At 41.5% G+C, this 16,413-nt stretch overlaps 3 protein-coding genes across 3 annotated transcripts in view; 2 read left to right on the top strand and 1 right to left on the bottom strand.

Moving 5' to 3' along the window:
• slc7a8a (solute carrier family 7 member 8a) overlaps positions 1–2,468 on the top strand; it is a 33,652-nt gene extending 31,184 nt beyond the window's left edge. The window contains exon 11 of the mRNA XM_012851442.3: positions 7–2,468. Within this exon, the coding sequence (XP_012706896.2) occupies positions 7–167 (161 nt within the window). The 3' untranslated portion in view covers positions 168–2,468. The remainder of the gene's footprint in view (positions 1–6) is intronic.
• Positions 2,469–4,456: 1,988 nt separating this feature from the next.
• On the bottom strand, positions 4,457–8,302 carry nedd8 (NEDD8 ubiquitin like modifier). The gene is made up of 4 exons (XM_012851443.3): positions 8,087–8,302; positions 7,929–7,976; positions 7,732–7,814; positions 4,457–5,386 (listed from the first exon to the last, which is right to left on the bottom strand). Exons 1-4 carry the CDS (start codon positions 8,102–8,104, stop codon positions 5,284–5,286), a joined length of 252 nt encoding a protein of 83 aa, XP_012706897.1. The 5' UTR covers positions 8,105–8,302; the 3' UTR covers positions 4,457–5,283.
• A 236-nt stretch (positions 8,303–8,538) lies between these two features.
• On the top strand, positions 8,539–15,426 carry gmpr2 (guanosine monophosphate reductase 2). The gene is made up of 10 exons (XM_021309980.2): positions 8,539–8,660; positions 9,099–9,250; positions 10,944–11,063; positions 11,904–11,987; positions 12,074–12,247; positions 12,343–12,424; positions 12,582–12,688; positions 13,707–13,749; positions 14,114–14,273; positions 14,375–15,426. Exons 2-10 carry the CDS (start codon positions 9,164–9,166, stop codon positions 14,559–14,561), a joined length of 1,044 nt encoding a protein of 347 aa, XP_021165655.2. The 5' UTR covers positions 8,539–8,660; positions 9,099–9,163; the 3' UTR covers positions 14,562–15,426.
• The last annotated feature ends 987 nt before the right edge of the window (positions 15,427–16,413 follow it).

Below are 16,413 nucleotides of genomic sequence, written 5' to 3' on the forward strand. Positions count from 1 at the left end.
TACCAGACAAAATGACGTACCTGGGCCAGAAGATGTGCGTGGTCGTTTATCCCGCCGAGACCGGCGGCAGCAGCGGCGGAGGCGGAGAGGAGGGGGAGGAGATGAAGGAGGCGAGGTCTCCCCTGTCGAAGGAGGACGGAGACAACCACAAAGCCGAGGACTGTTGAAGCCGACGTCGTTTTATTCCCAGCCAGCCCCTTCAACGCAAACACATCTGCAGACAGACACGCCCATGTGGGTCTGCGCTACAAGCGCGGACGCAACCCACAGCTTGTTTACTGATCAACACTTTATCTCCCAAGTGTGTCTTTTTAATCAACTACAATCTGTACCAAACGTCACGCCTCAGCCGGGTAAGTCTGAGGTCCGTCAGAAGTGCAATAAAGAAAGGCTAGCACCTTCCAGGTCCTCGGGCGCTCACACCAGCAGACACCTTTAACCTTTTTTTATTATTGTTTTTGTCCCTTTTTTTCTATTTCTAGTTCCAGAGACTGATGCTGAACCGTTTCTTTCTGGTTTATCTTTTTTTTGGTCGCTTTTGTAAATCTAGCTTTGTGTCACATTCAGCACAACGAAGCTGCGTTCTTGATCGTCGACACGCGCAAATTAAAAAAAAATCGAATTCAGATCCTTTCATGTCGCTCCATTTATGTTTTATTTCAAGATGACTCCATAATGCCTCATTTTTAAGTAATTGTTATTATTGCTCGTAAAATTATCCTCGTCTAATCATGTTTATTATTTTCTACGATGTGAATTTAAATTTCCTCGATGCTCTGTTTCTCTAATTTCCATTTCGCTTCATTTTTTTTAAATTCCTCTTTACTGCAGATGTGTATTGATTGTGAAGTCGATGTGGGTTATTGCGCTGGCAAAAAGTGCACAGCTTTTATTACCTGCCTTAATCAGAATTACAGTATTGTCTGCTGTGGTGCAATTGTAGCCGTGTTTTCAAAAGATGGCGAGAGATCGGTGTGGTTTTATTTCTTTTGTCAAAACTGCAACCTAAACGTGACACTAAGCAAACGATAAAGCGTTTTAAATGATGTTTCCTGCCGGGTGAGAAAAGAAGTCGCGGTAATTTCTGCCACACTTGCCGTACAAATGACATGCGAACATTAAAAAGTGGCTTTATAGTTTAGTTCTGTGTTGGGTTCCCCCTTTATGCTTTATTTCGATGCACAAACGAGAGCTTTACACAAAATTGTTCTTTTACAAATAACACAGTAAGCTAGAGGCCCCTTTTTTTTAGTGCAATATTCTCGTATAGACGCCAGTAAAACCCCGAACATGCACCCCATGGATGAACTCTTATGGGTTGTTTGGGTTTCTATTATGCTGTATTTTAAAGGAAACACACACTGCTGCGCACACAGAGACCGATTACTCAGTCGTTGTGTCTCAGGGCATTCCCACACACACTGCCATGAAAGCCGAGCACGTCTGAATCTAATCCAGTGTAACCGTGCTCTTAGCCTTTGCTTTTAGAGATTTATTTTTAAAGGTTTTTAATCCTAAAAGGAGATGAAAAGTGTCAAAAAAAAAAGATGAGAGCTGAGAAGATAGGATGAGAGGTTTGGCCAGTTCTGGGTGTCATTTGGTATCGTTAAACTGTAAGGGTAACAGGGCGCTGTAGGTCTCTCTTTATTAGTACAATCGTATGTATTTTTATTGGCCTGTACGGTTATTGTGAATTCACGAAATATGAAGATGTCACCGACGTTTTAAAAGTTTATAATTTGGCTCCTGGTCAGTTTGGCCCTTCTCCAATTCGTACCCACATGTCATGTTCGTGTGAGTAAACCTAGAGTGTCGCTTTATGTATTTAAATTATGGCAAAGAATTATGGAGATAAAGAGTCATAACATATTAATTATGTCCACATCTTCTGTGGTTTTGATCCAGGTATGGCCCAAATGCCTCTTCCGAATTCACATGTCCATGTAGCAGACTACACTTTGATTATATAAGATTACATTAAATCATCGGTTGTCCATGTGGGCACCAAACGTCTCCAATAGAGGAAGTAATTGAGGCATAGCCGGTACCAAATGTAATGTAGTAGACGGCTCCTTTGTATCCCCGAAACAGTCTGGAATGAAACAACCGAATCTTCAGAAGCAAGAAATGTGCTTTTGCGGTTTGGTGAAGAAATTTGACTCCACGCATTATCGGGTGAAGCAGAGGTCAGGCTTGAAAACATTCCTATCTCAGAAGTCAAATGCTGCAACCTTGATTTGAACTTAAACCAATACGGGGCTTGCTGTGCGGTGGAAGAGTTACCACCACACAACACAGCGCTGTGACAATAACCTTATTGTTCTGTATATAAAGTTCTCTCACTTCTGATGCCTCGTGCCGATTGCGGTCTCCCTGTCATGTGAGAAAATCTATCAAATATGTTTGAACTATAAATGTACACAACAGTGGTCAATGTTTGACAAGAATAAAAACCATACACAAGTGGACCCGTGTTTTCCTTTTGTTCAATCGAGAGAGTATTCATCAAGAGAGAGGCGCCAGTCGTTCTTTGGCACCAATTTGTTGTCTCTATATATCTCTATAAGTTTCTGATCTTTCTTTCAGACATTTGATATGGGAAGAAATATGAATGGAAAACCATTTTCTAATCGTTTGCCATGCAGTCAATATTTTAGAATCAGAATCAAGTTTATTGCCAAGTAAGTTTGCGCTTACAAGGAATTTGACTTGGTGTTGATGGTGCAGACAAAATAGATATATATATACAGAATCTAGAGCTCCAACTTGGAGCTCTAGATTCTGTATATATATATATCTATATATATATCTATATATATATAGATAGATATATAGATATATATATGTGCAGAATTTAGAGCTCTAACTATTTATAGTTGGAGCAGAGGTCTCCCCATACAAGAGAGCAGTTGCTGTAAAAGAGGTTTTTCTAATGTAAAACTAAGACAAGATGATGAAAATTGACTGTATTTAGCATCTAATACTAGATAGAGTTAGCAAAAGTGGGGAGTGTAGGCCTAGTGGTTAGAGCAGCACGCTTGCACTCTGAGAAGGATGCAAGTACCCGGTTCGATCCCCAGCGCGTGCACACTGGGTCCCTGAGCAAGACCCTTAACCCTAGGTTGCTCCCTGGGCGCCGCACATGGCAGCCCACTGCTCCCCAAGGGGGATGGGTTAAAAGCAGAGAACAAATTTCCTTGTAATGTATGTTTCAATGACAATAAAGATGATATTACTATTACAAAAAGAGCGGCTTTAGAGTGAACTCTCAAATGAGCGTATATCCCCTGAAATGTCCACATTCCTGTTTTTTTTAGCATGTTCCTTAACAGAGACTAAAATGCCAAAAAGGACAAGCTGAGGAACTTTGTGTGCAATCCAGCCTTTCTGTTATCTGCATAAAGTCCTGCTCTCTCTGGCAGCCTGAAGGAGCCCCTAAAATACTTCATATTGCTAAAAGTATTTAGTCACCCTGCTCATTCTAGACATTTCTGCAGGAGCAGCTCGCTTTCAGGAGCTCAGTAGACCTAAGCAGCTGCATCCAAGCCTTACATCACTAAGTGGCATTAAAATCGGGGTATGGAGTGGTGTAAAGCACACTGCCACTGGGCTCTGGAGCAAGAGACCTATTCTATGGGGCGATCAATCACGCCTCTCTGTCTGGCAACTGAAGAGCCAAATCTAGGTTTTGTGGTTCTTACAACAAGAACATTACCTCACTAACTGCATTATGTCAAGTGTAAAGTTTGGTGCAGAGGGGACCCTTTATCAGCATTGCAGCTCCCCACCGTAGCTCTAGAGAAAGGAACTGGTGATGTTTCAGCATTACAGAGTCATTTTGGATCATTTCACACCCTAAACTTTGGAGGAACCATTTGGGGATGATGCCTCCATGTTCCTACATGACCATCCACCGGTGCACAAAGACCATAAAGATGCGGATGAGAGTTTGATGTGGAAGGACTTGACTGGCCTGCACAGTCCTGATCTAAACCCAAGCAGAGAAAGCCAGGCCTGTTTGTCCCACATCAGTGTTTGACCTCACAAACTCACTCTTGGAAGAATTAACATTTCCCATTAGCACGCCTGTAAAATCTGTCTCAGAAGAGCTGAAGCTGTTATATCTACAGAGTGGACCGACATCATATTAAACCATATGGATTAAGATGTCAGTCAAGTTTATGTGTGCAAAAGCAAACCACACAGCATTATCTGGCATTAACTTTGCATGATATAGAAAACAGCTACCTTTTAAACAGCTTCTTACATGTTTGTGATTCCTCTAATTTGACCTCCCTGATCCAGAAAGAGTAAATAGGAGTCTTCTTCTCTCAGTAGCAGAGTCCACACGATAAGTGTTGTCGCCCGCTCTACATGTTGGTGTTTCACCTCCACATAAGGGTGAGACTCTGAACATCAGCGGTTTTCTCTGTGTACAGAGGACAGCAAACTCGAGGCCTTTCCAGAATCCATTTTATTTTATTTAATGACACTGGACGCGAGCGGGAGGTAACGTTAGTGCAGACAGCTACGAGAAAGGTAAACACACTGCTTTTTGTTTAATCAGAACAAGGTCATATAATACATATTCAATCTGTGACACAGATGGAAAAAGAACCACAGGGGTTCATGATGGTCTTGCTGACACTTGAGCAGCATATAAATCTTCTTTACTTGCCCTTTTCTCCAACATAGGGTCTGATTATTGGTTGTAAATGATGTCTTTGAGAGTTATTTTTGCTCTCAAAAGACAGAAAAAAGTTCAACCAAAAGCCTGCCATCTGTAGAATCGGGAGTTCTTGTGTAGTTTTGGGTTAGTCTTGGGTTTTTTAAACACCATGCGTTAGTCTGCAAACTGTTCTTCTTACACTTACATCGCTGCTTCATGAGAGCAATCTGTTGGGCTCAATCAAACCCTGTGTTACTTGGTGACAATCTAACTCTAAAAGGTAGGACATCCCTCAAAGAGCTCCAGCATGCCTTTAAGAGCAAACATTACTTGCAGAGAGTGAAAAAATAAAACATTTAAATATCAGTGTCTTAACAGCCACTCAGCCAAGTGTTAACCCCAAAAGCTTTGGCCGTTTATTTTCTGAACACAAACGCTTTGGCAAAAACACACTAAAGGCTGTAAGGAGCTGCAGAACAAAAGCAGAAACTGATTCAACTCAGTCAGTGACTCTTTGGTGCCTTCAGTGTCGCCAGGTGATTGCGCAACCGCTTCAAATAACACTGTGATTTTCAAAGGCATCGTGTCAGTTTGAGCTCGTTGTTCGACGGGGCTTAAAAGGTGAAGCGCAGCGGGCGTCCTCCTCTCAGGGCGAGTACCAGGTGAAGAACGGAGCCGCCCTGGATCTTATAGTCGGCAGCTGTTTTCTCATCGTTCCTGAGCAAGGACAAAAAATAAATAAAAAACAGGCAGAACAGTAAGCATAGACAACGAACTCACTGTGGCAAATGCAAACCATTTCAATGGAGTGTGTCCATCTTCTATCGAGATATAGAGCCAAGTTTGTTTAATGTATTAATTTAGTTATTTAAATGGTGAAGATGCACAAAGCACCAACATAAGTTTGTAAAACGACTGTCTTTAGCCCTTATCAGGAGGAACGTCCCCTAAAACTTTACTTTTAAAGCCTACAAGCTGTACTGTTTGCATTAAAAGAGCTTATTTCCTCATACTTTCATTAATGCCCCAAATCTGACGGTACCAATAAGAATAATTCATGATTGCTTTTTTTTTTTTTAACTAATAAGTCATTTTAGAAACCCAATTTGCTGACACACAGAGAGCTACTCTAAAACTGTAAGTTTGCTGAATGGACGTGGCTTTTTATTTGAAACACCGAAAGGGAAGGTGTGAGCACTCTATTACTGTTCTCTTACTCTTACTTCCCTCTAATAATTTCTTCATTCAGTCGGATTTCTGAAATTTAATAGTTGAAAAGGAAAGTTGAAATTTATCCAAACCCTCCATAAAAGGGTTTCTCTGCAAGAAACATGTTTTATCCCTGAATGATGGGGGGGAAATGGCCTCTTCAGGGGAAGGGACGACCTAGAGCTGCACAGTAGCCGGAAAACATGCCGTATGGGACAATGTTGGTGAACATTGTGATGATAGTCTGACTTGCAATGAATAAACAAACGTGTTAATGTCTTTCTGTTTTGGATTAATTGCAAACATAGACCTGAATATAACCTATCAAGCTAATGGAAAAAACTCTCCATTTCAGAAACACGGTTCAATTGAAAAGGTTGCATCCCGCTACACCTACTGTTTTGATAACGCTTCAAAAATCTTAACGCCCTCCAGGAACATTTCTCTCCCTCTAGCTGTGGCTACTACTTGTTTACCCACAATCATGCCCTTAGATCAGAGGTGTCAAACTAATTTCTATATGGGGCCACTTTGGCATCATGAAGTCATTAAAAGGGCCGCTTGCATGTGTATAGACGATACTTTTCATTTCATAATGTCATTCCAGTTCACACAGTAGTAGTATAAAAAATGCACAGTAACATAAAAGTAGCACTCTTAGGCCCAGTTTATATAGTTTATCTGCAAATAAGTTGATATTGGGGTGAGTTACACTTACAGGAGGCACAGATTCAGCCACTTTATACACTATAAAAGGATATATGCCTTTTTTTTTTGGCTCTCGAGGGCCGGAAAATTTACCTTGAAGGGCCAGATTTGGCCCACGGGCCTTGAGTTTGACACCTGTGCCTTAGATGATTGTGCAACAGTAAATGATTTTTTTTGCCAAATGGGCTAAAGATTGCATTTTAACATACAATAATAAATCACTAGCATTAGCTTGGCGTGGCTTATTAGGCCTAAACACAGGTTGTGAGAAAAGTAACAGCAGGACATATAGTAACATTATGATTCCTGCATCAGTGCAGATTCACCAGTAAACACAGTCAGAGGCCTTGCCTCACCTGTCATCATAAAGAAAATTAATAGGTTCAATAATTATCAATGCTGGTATGTATGATATGTGGTGAATGTGATGTCTGTGTGATACAGTCACATTTCTGGGTTTAAGCTAAACCTTGTGGTTAGTGACTGTATTAACTGGGATTCGGAAAACTATCAACTCACTAGGGCTGTGCATAAAAATCGATATAAAGATTAATATCGATATTTTTAAAAACGATTTAATATCGATATTCTGGCTTTCAATATCAATATACCTCCCAACCTCTAGGGGGCGTTATTACAGCGCAACCATTACAGTTCACAGCGAAGGAGAGCAAGTGAGACGAATTTGTGGAACGGCCGACAGGATTTTAGAAGCTCCTTTGTCCCTAAAATCAGATGTTTGGGCACATTTTTGGTTTCTGTGACACGTTAAATGCATTGAAGCAAATGCACTTTATTTTCCTGTTAATATGTCTGTGATCAATAAATAGAACATAAACATAATATTTGGCTGATTTTGGTGATTGAATCACTGAGCATTAATTCAAAGTAATAAATATCGATATTGGAATCAAATCAAGCTGAGCTGTGTATCGAGAATCGTATCGAATCGGCTCATCCTAGATGATACCCAGCCCTACAACTCACTATTAACAAAAAAAAAATATATAAGTAAATTTAAAAATGTTTGCATTTTCAAAAAAATAATTGTTGGAAGTCATTGCCTAAAACTGCTGTCCATGATAGATAGATAGATAGATAGATAGATAGATAGATAGATAGATAGATAGATAGATAGATCTTACATCTGTTTTCCACTGTAGATCAACCTCTGTTGTTGGGGAGGGATTCCCTCTTTCTCTTCCACTCGTTCTTTAATTCGCTCCACCTGGATTGAAATATATTGCATTAAAAAAATACCCGAGTGCTCGAAAACGCGTTAAAAAACTGAAGTTTCTAGTCTGTTAAAACATAAATGAGGATGTGAAATACCAATAAATACCTTATCTGTAGGCTCTATGTCAATCTCTATCTCCTTGCCAGTGAGAGTCTATGATAAAAACACATCGGAGGGTTACAGATAAGCTAATTACGACTGACTCGGTGAGTCCGTGGTAACAAGTAGCAGTCAAACAGTGATATTTGTTTCATGTAACTTACCTTCACTTTAATCAACATCTTTGATGAGCGACCTTTATTTAAATAAATATACACAGATGTAACAGTATAACAAGTAGCACGCGAACTGGAGCGACTATTTAACCTGCTGCGAGTTTAAAGAAAAATTATCTTTCAGCTTTTCTTACGGAATAGTAATTGTTCCTGAAATCCAATGGTTGTTTCCTGTGTGTTCACTAAATCCTCCGCCGCGGCTCGTGAGAACAACACCGTTCCGCTTAACTTGTTGCTCGTCTGCTTCGCTTTACAGTAAGAAATAAAACAAAACACTCAGTACCAGGCCTGCATTCACGCGAGCAGCACACACCTATAATACATTTCCAGATGTCCTACTACCTATTTTTTTTAAAGTATTTACGGCATCGGCGCGGCCTGACGTAAAGCGACTGTCGCGTTTGTAGTTCTCGCCGGCTCGCGGCGCGTTCGACTGGTCCCGTTAAAAACTACAGCGCGGCTGCGCAGCCGGTGTCCGGCGCCGTAAATCCTCCCGCGCGTCCAGAGGCGAGAGGAAACGGGGCTGCGCGGTTTATTTTATAACAGAGGTAGTTTTCTAACAGTAAGTGCTTTCCTTTGATAAATATGTCGCAGTTCTTGGTGTGATGGCCACCCTGTGCTTCTCGTAGCCGTCTTCCGTACATATAACGTAGAGGGAGGCGTAAGGCTGAACGCCAGCGTAACCTTGAATGTTGACGAAAGGGGGGAGTGAAGGGTGGTCTGATATGTGGAAACAGTTAGCATGCTTTATATACATGTTTCTCCATGAAAAACTACAAAACTCGCCTTTTGAGGAAGAAATGCATTTACTGCCCGTCTGTTCGCTCTCCTTTTTATCCTTTTTGGAGTTTAAAACTTGTTTTCCTACTTTAAAATAAAGGTTCTGGAAGACCTCATGTCTCTGTGTGAATATGTAGTGTGACTCTGGGAGATGGCAGATAGGAAATGAGACAGAAACACGCCTCCATCTTGACATCCGATCTCTGTTTTTATCCCCTAGACTTTCCTTCTCGGACCAACATTTGTATTTATTTTTAATTTTTTTATGAACATCCTGTTTCAACGATGCCTCGCATTGAGAATGACATCAAGCTGGACTTCAAGGACGTGCTCCTCCGGCCAAAACGGAGCACGCTCAAGTCCAGGAGTGAGGTGGGTCAGGCTCAGTGGACAGCTGTGGGTTCCTTCCTCATACACTGCCATCTTTTCAAAGTCGTTGCACATTAAAAATAGTACTGCATGCATTCGTCTTGTAGTTCCCCTGATAGTCCTAAATAAAACCCATCAAACTTTGACCAAGCTTTCCTGTCCATGGAACATAAAAACTACCCCACAGCATGATGATGCCACCACCATGTTTTTACGATGGAGAGGGTGGATTCAGAGTGATGTGTGTGTGTGTGTGTGTGTGTGTATATATATATATATATATATATATATATATATATATATATACACACACACGTGGGCATGATACGTGCAGAGTGACATGCACTGTTTTGTTTTTTCCGCCACATATTGAGTTTTGTCTGTACATGGTAGTTACTAGTAGCCTCGTGTCGCAGACAGGACATTTATTCCTTGGCCTCTCGGCTGCATCTCTGCTCAATGCTTTCCTTTTTCCAGTTAGTTTTAGCGTTAGGGTGTTCAGAGCTTGGAATATTGTTGTACATCCTAAACTTGCTTTACACTTCCCTGCAACGTTAACACGGACCTGTCTGCTGTGCGCCTTGGGCTTCATGATATGCTGGATTTATACTGTAATTAAATTACACCCATGTGGACTCTCTTTACTAAGGATGGGACTTCTGCATGCAGTTAGTTGCGCTGGACTTTTATTTGGGGGTATCAAAGGAAACTGGGTTGAATACAAACACACACGCCACACTTTTCTGATTTTTATTTGCAAAACATGTCAAACCATTCTTTATTTTTTTTTCCCCGCTTTAGAATTATGGACTACTTTGTGTTTGGTCTGTACTAAGGCTGGGTCTTTATCGTATCCTTATCGAGAAAAGTTTCTTATCATGATAAGAATTTGGATTTATCTTGACAGCAGTAAATTCCAACTCGTGGTATCTTTAAAAAAAACTCACTATTGTCAGGGTTGTTATTGTTGCTATTTTCTCCGCTGCTGGTTTATTGAGATAAATATTCACAGATATATTTAAATGCAGTTACTGTGTGCAGTCTGGTATTTAGAAAATCACATTTCTTTATAAATCCACATTTCAAATTCAGTTTTAATATAGGTTACATTTTTAAATGTTTTTTTTTTTTTTTTTTTTAGGACGGTATTTGTGCTTATTGGGCTATAACTGACATGCAGTCACAGCCACAAAGTTACCCGAAAAAGGCTGCAGGAAGCCGTAAACAGGCTGTTATCATCACTTCTGTCGTTTCTACAACTTTACCACATTATATTGGGATATTATAACGTGAAGAAATGGGGAGAAGTTCAAGGAGGAATAAACTCTGGGTTGATATGGTGTAATTCCTGAGGGCCTCTGGTAAAAAAAAAAAAAAAGGCCCGTCTGAGAAGTAAATATGCGCTCTGATTCTGTGTAGGGAGTGAGAGGTGATTATGTGGTTATAGGCTGGGTCAGAGTTCACAGAAGCTCCTTTGATGTCTTGCCCTAAAGATGGCGGCGCCAGTCCAGTTGATCCAGAACAACCAGACCAAAACAGCTTTTTTTTATTAAACGGGTTATACCGAAGTTTCACCCGAAGCTTAATTTCTTTGTTTAAAAACGGAGCATCCAGTTAAACTTATTTCTATCAATAGTGGAGTAAGGCCACTACGACTCTTTCCCATCCTGACATCTTGTTGCCTCCTCCGCTCCAGGTGGACCTCATGAGGAGCTTCAGTTTCAGGAACTCCAAGGGCAGCTATAGAGGGATTCCCATCATCGCCGCCAACATGGACACCGTGGGCACCTTCGAGATGGCCCTGGCTCTGCACCAGGTTGATGAAAATGTTCAGCACACATAGAGTCTCAATTCAATCCAATTTTATTTATATAGCGCCAATTCATGAAACATGTCATCTCAAGGCACTTTACAAAGTCAAAATCAATCAGATTATACAGATTGGTCAAAAATTTCCTATCTAAGGAAACCAGTTGATTGCTTCAAAGTCCCGACAAGCAGCATTCACTCCCGGAGAAGCGTAGAGCTACAGGGAGAATCGTCTGCATTGTCCATGGCTTTGCAGCAATCCCTCATACTAAGCAAGCATGAAGCGACAGTGGAAAGAAAAAAACACCCATTAACGGGAAGGAAAAAGACTCTAGGAACCACCAGCAGACCTGCAGTCTGAGAGCGAAGTGCTCTGTTAGGAACATACGGGGTAATCAGAGCTCTGATATATGATGGAGCTTGATTATTAAGGGCTTTATACGTTATAAGGAGAATTTTGATTTAACAGGAAGCCAATGAAGGGAAGCTAAAATTGGAGAAATATGATCTCCTCGCTGTTGTTTATCGGTACCATGACAGTCGGTTGGGGGAAATGTACTGAAGCAACGCAGAGATACTCGGTTTTATGATCAGTTGCTGGTAAATGAGGGGACTCCTTGTGAGGTCCAACGCATGTCTGCCTCAGTGATACAGAATGTTCTCTTGTCCTTCCCATATTGAGGCTAACAGAAACAAGCCGAGATGACTGGGGCACGTGGGATTTCTGTAGAAACAGATATTTCTAAACATTGTATTTTTTTCTGTAAGATGTTGGGTGTTTCCTGATTGGTTTTCTGTTCATCTTCATCTGTATTTTAATGTATTTTTTTTACTTTATCTTGTTCAGTTCACTCTCTTCACTGCAATCCACAAACATTACTCCCTCGACGACTGGTCAGAGTTTGCTTCGAAGCACCCTGAGTGCCTGGAGGTATTCCCGATTCCTCGCTCAATAGCCATCCCACGTATTTTCCGACGCCTCACCTGGGACGCGCCCTCCCTCTGTTTTGTCCCCAGAGCGTTGCCGTCAGCACGGGGACCGGAGACGGCGACTTCGACCGGATCTCGGCCATCGTGGGGGCGGTGCCGCAGCTCAAGTACATCTGTGTGGACGTGGCGAACGGCTACTCTGAGCACTTCGTTCACTTCGTCAAAGACGTCCGGCAGAAATTTCCCTCGCACACCATAATGGTCGGTGGTCCGCCTTTACGCCAAAGCGCGGCGGACTCTAAAACGGCTTGCATTTGGGAGACAATAAGGCCAAAAGCTTTGATTTTTGTCCTCAGGCAGGAAACGTGGTAACCGGAGAGATGGTGGAGGAGCTGATTCTGGCTGGAGCTGACATCATCAAAGTGGGCATCGGACCAGGTTGATCATCATCCTGAATTTTCACGGTTGCCTCTGCTTTGACGTCAACATAACATCTCAGTCAAATAAAAAAAAAAAAACTTCACGTTGCATTTAGCAGCAACTGGATTTATTCAAAGCTGCGGACGTTTCAGACTCTCTGTGCCTTCGTCTTCAGGCTCCGTGTGCACCACCCGTAAGAAGACCGGGGTGGGCTACCCGCAGCTCAGCGCTGTGATTGAGTGCGCAGACGCAGCCCACGGCCTGGGCGGCCACATCATATCCGTGAGTCTACTGTAACATTTCAATTCCTCAAGACACTCAATTGACTCCATTAGTTTTCTTCTTTATATTTTAGTTTTTACCTAAAAAAACCGATGCCATTATAAATTGTTTAAAATCTGGCATATTCGGTACAATCTCACTGAAAACGAATATGTCGTAATAACCAGGTTGCATAATAAACTAAACGTTTTGAGCAGCCTTTTGAATCTGTTTCAGCGTTCATGCTGCTTGACGATGATGCTAACAGAGACTGAATGCTGAAACTGAGTCAAAAGATCAGCAAAGTATTAGTTTGCAGTTCTTTTTATGCCTTTTACCTGAGGCGACAGCCAAAAGACACAACTTTAGCTCAGGAAAAACTGATTTGAGCAGCCTGCTGCTACAGAAACTGCAGTCTGGGTTCACAGTGACAGCCACAGCACGCCAACTTTCCAGGAACCTGTAAATCCCAAATGGTCGTTAGGAAAAAATTAGAGCTCAAACAGACAAAAAATACCAATATTCAGGAACAGTTAGCTGTTGTTGTCTATACGTTTGCACCTTAGTTTAGATTGTCTGTTTGGGTTTAAACTAAGCGACTGGATTAGGGTGTTAACCTACAGAACCGTTCTGACTCCATGTATGGGTGTGGTCCCAGTCAAACTGTGTTGTGGCTTAGTTTGGTATGAATTTTTTATTTTTTTTTGTTACTGGTTGGGAAACGTTAGCTTTGAGTGCAAGAAAAACAAACAGAGACGGCAGACAAAGGCTCTCCAGCTTAAATGATGGTCCAGATCTGCTCTTAAAACTCAGCCAAAGTCGTACCTGTTTGTTCCTAAAGGCCAAAAGAAATCTGGATTCTCATCCCCATGACGACTGTAACTATGCCTCCACGTGAGGAGCTCTCATTAGAGATGTAGAAGTGTTTCCAGTCGTCTGGTCCTGCCTTGTTTTTCTCCTGGCCTGTTCTCGTTTTGCCATGATTAAAAGGAAGCCTTGCTCACACGATGATGCATGTTGTCTCCGTTGTGTCCCGCAGGACGGAGGCTGCACCTGTCCAGGAGACGTCTCCAAGGCGTTCGGTGAGTTTCGTTGTTTTAGCTGGTCAGCTATGCTTATACAGCGCCGTCCTCAGATGAAAGCGCCATAAACATTCAAAGATCACATAAATACAAAAAGCTATTTAAATGGTACTCTGAAACTGGAAACAAGCATGAAAAGACATTTGAAAAGATCTGAAGGTTTGAATTATTATGGAAAGTGTTTTTTTCCCAAGATTTTACTGTGAAGTTTTTCTATTCATTATTGCAGTTATTCCAACATGAGCTTATCCTATGAGAGACAGATAGACATACACTGACATGATAAATTCAGTTCAGTTTAAAACGAGTCAAGACAAAGGGATTCCCACCCACTTGTCTCACGGCGTCCTGTGGGCCTCTCCAGGAGCCGGAGCGGACTTTGTGATGCTGGGGGGGATGCTGGCGGGCCACTCCGAGAGCGGCGGGGAGATCATCGAAAAGAACGGCAAGAAGTACAAGCTGTTCTACGGGATGAGCTCCGACACGGCGATGAAGAAGCACGCTGGAGGCGTGGCCGATTACAGGTGAGAGTCTGCTCTTAAATCCGGGGCTTCCTATCAGAACATCACAGAAATGTATTTATTTATGACGAATGGTTCGTTCTTTGTCGGTTTTGCGCCGGCAGAGCGTCAGAGGGGAAGACGGTGGAAGTTCCCTACAAGGGTCCGGTGGACGAAACGATACGAGACGTCCTGGGAGGCGTCCGCTCCACCTGCACCTACGTCGGAGCGGGCAAGCTGAAGGAGCTGAGCCGTAGGACCACTTTCATCCGAGTCACCCAGCAGCTCAACACCGTCTTTGGCAACAGCTGAACGCCCACCGCCGGCCTTTGACTCCGATTCACCGCCCGACGTCTGGATTCCGGTTTTGTGTTCATGTAGAAAGATAACAGAGCTGATAGGGAGCAGTTGTGAACTACTGGCCTTTTAATGCTCGATTTTTATTTAGTGTGACATTTTTAGAAACATTTTCCACACGTTTCTCTCTCTTTAGACTTAAATCATACACCAGACATGGCAGTTACCTAAAAGACCAGAGCTTATCATTCCTTGCTTTAAGTTTCTTTTATTTATGCGATCTTTGGTTTGTTCGTGACCTGAAAGCCTGACACTGTTCTGTTCCCTGTGCCGAGGTTCTGCTGCCAGCCATGTTCCCCAGCGTTATAATTTTAAAGCAAATGTCTTAAATTATTTTAAAACGATTTATATTATATTAAAATGTATTAGCAAATTAGAAAAAAATGACCTATTTTAAGAAGATTTATCATTCCAGCACCCATGTTTTGCACTTTAAAATAGCTTTTTTGGATGCTTATTGTAATATTGGACCATTTATAGTGTATGTAATAATTCAGTGTTGAATTACCGATCAGTACGAATATACTTCCAGTTTAGCTCCTGATTGGTCCCCTTTTTTCTTTTATTTAAGCACTTATTCCAGAAAATGTGTGCTTTATTATAGACTTTATAAAAATAGTTCATTCTTAGGTTTGGAAGCTCTTCAACATCATGTCTGAATAATTTTCACTCAGTTCATGAAATTAGTATTTCAGACTGTTCTCATCTTTTTCTCTGTTATGCACGACTGCCGTGTATTAAATGTGTTGCCATGATCTTGAATAAAACTGACAGGTATTTCTTTCGCAGAGAGTCAATAAAACATTTGAGGTTTCAGGATTTCTCCGGCTTTATTATTTTCTAAAGCAATTTTAGCATGAAGTAAATTGTTTACCTGCATTTGCTACCACCAGATGGAGACAAAGACTAAATGGATAGAATAAAACATTTGACAATGTTTCTACATGCAAAGCAAATCACAAACCACATTAATGTTGATTTCTCTAGCTGATGATAGTAAACGGACTACTGTTAAAAGTCTGTAATAAACATTCAAGACTTTCATGAGTCCATCTGTGATTATATTTCATAATATAGCCACATCAATCATAATTAATGCTCGCCGATTAGCAATGAAACCTGGATCCATGAGCTACAAATATTTAGCAAAGCTCACAAACAACTTCTGTGATGAACAGGTCGCTGAACTGCCCTCCACAGTAGGAGCAATTTGTCCGGTTAGACTTTAAATACCTTCCACATGAGCATTGTCGTTGAAGCTGGGAGATGTTTTGGGTATTTTCCTTTCCCACAAACAAAAGGGACCGGGTCCCAGTCGTCGTGTGTTGCCTCGATCGTCAGTATTTCCTTTCTCTGGTGCTGTTCAGTTCTGCTGGAGAAGGAGAGCCTGGAGGCCACAAAGTCCCAAATGCATTGACTATTTTCAGGGTAGAAGGACCATTTCAGACACCCACTATAACAAAAAGAAGCCAGATCTCAACAAAAGTTGTCTTTTCAAGTAAATCTTTGCTTAATCATAACCGAGACCAAAGATGCTTTATTTATGTATTTTAGTGTTGTTTCAGAAGGGCATGTTGGAGATACGCGCCATCGCAGGTATAGATGATGGATGGATGCTGCAGAAGGAGAGTTCTCCAAATTTACACTTATGTTGTTTGGAAAATAGTGTGATCATTACAGTTACGTCTTTTTTTTTTTCTTTTTTTTTGCTTTTTGTTTTTCATTCGTGATGTGAAGAGAAATCCTAATACCAACATTTAGGGGCTTTTACTTCATGTTTTCTTTTCGTTCTTTCTTTAAAAGTTTC

Source organism: Fundulus heteroclitus, chromosome 14 (genome assembly GCF_011125445.2).
Source record: "Fundulus heteroclitus isolate FHET01 chromosome 14, MU-UCD_Fhet_4.1, whole genome shotgun sequence".
Lineage (NCBI taxonomy): Eukaryota > Metazoa > Chordata > Actinopteri > Cyprinodontiformes > Fundulidae > Fundulus > Fundulus heteroclitus.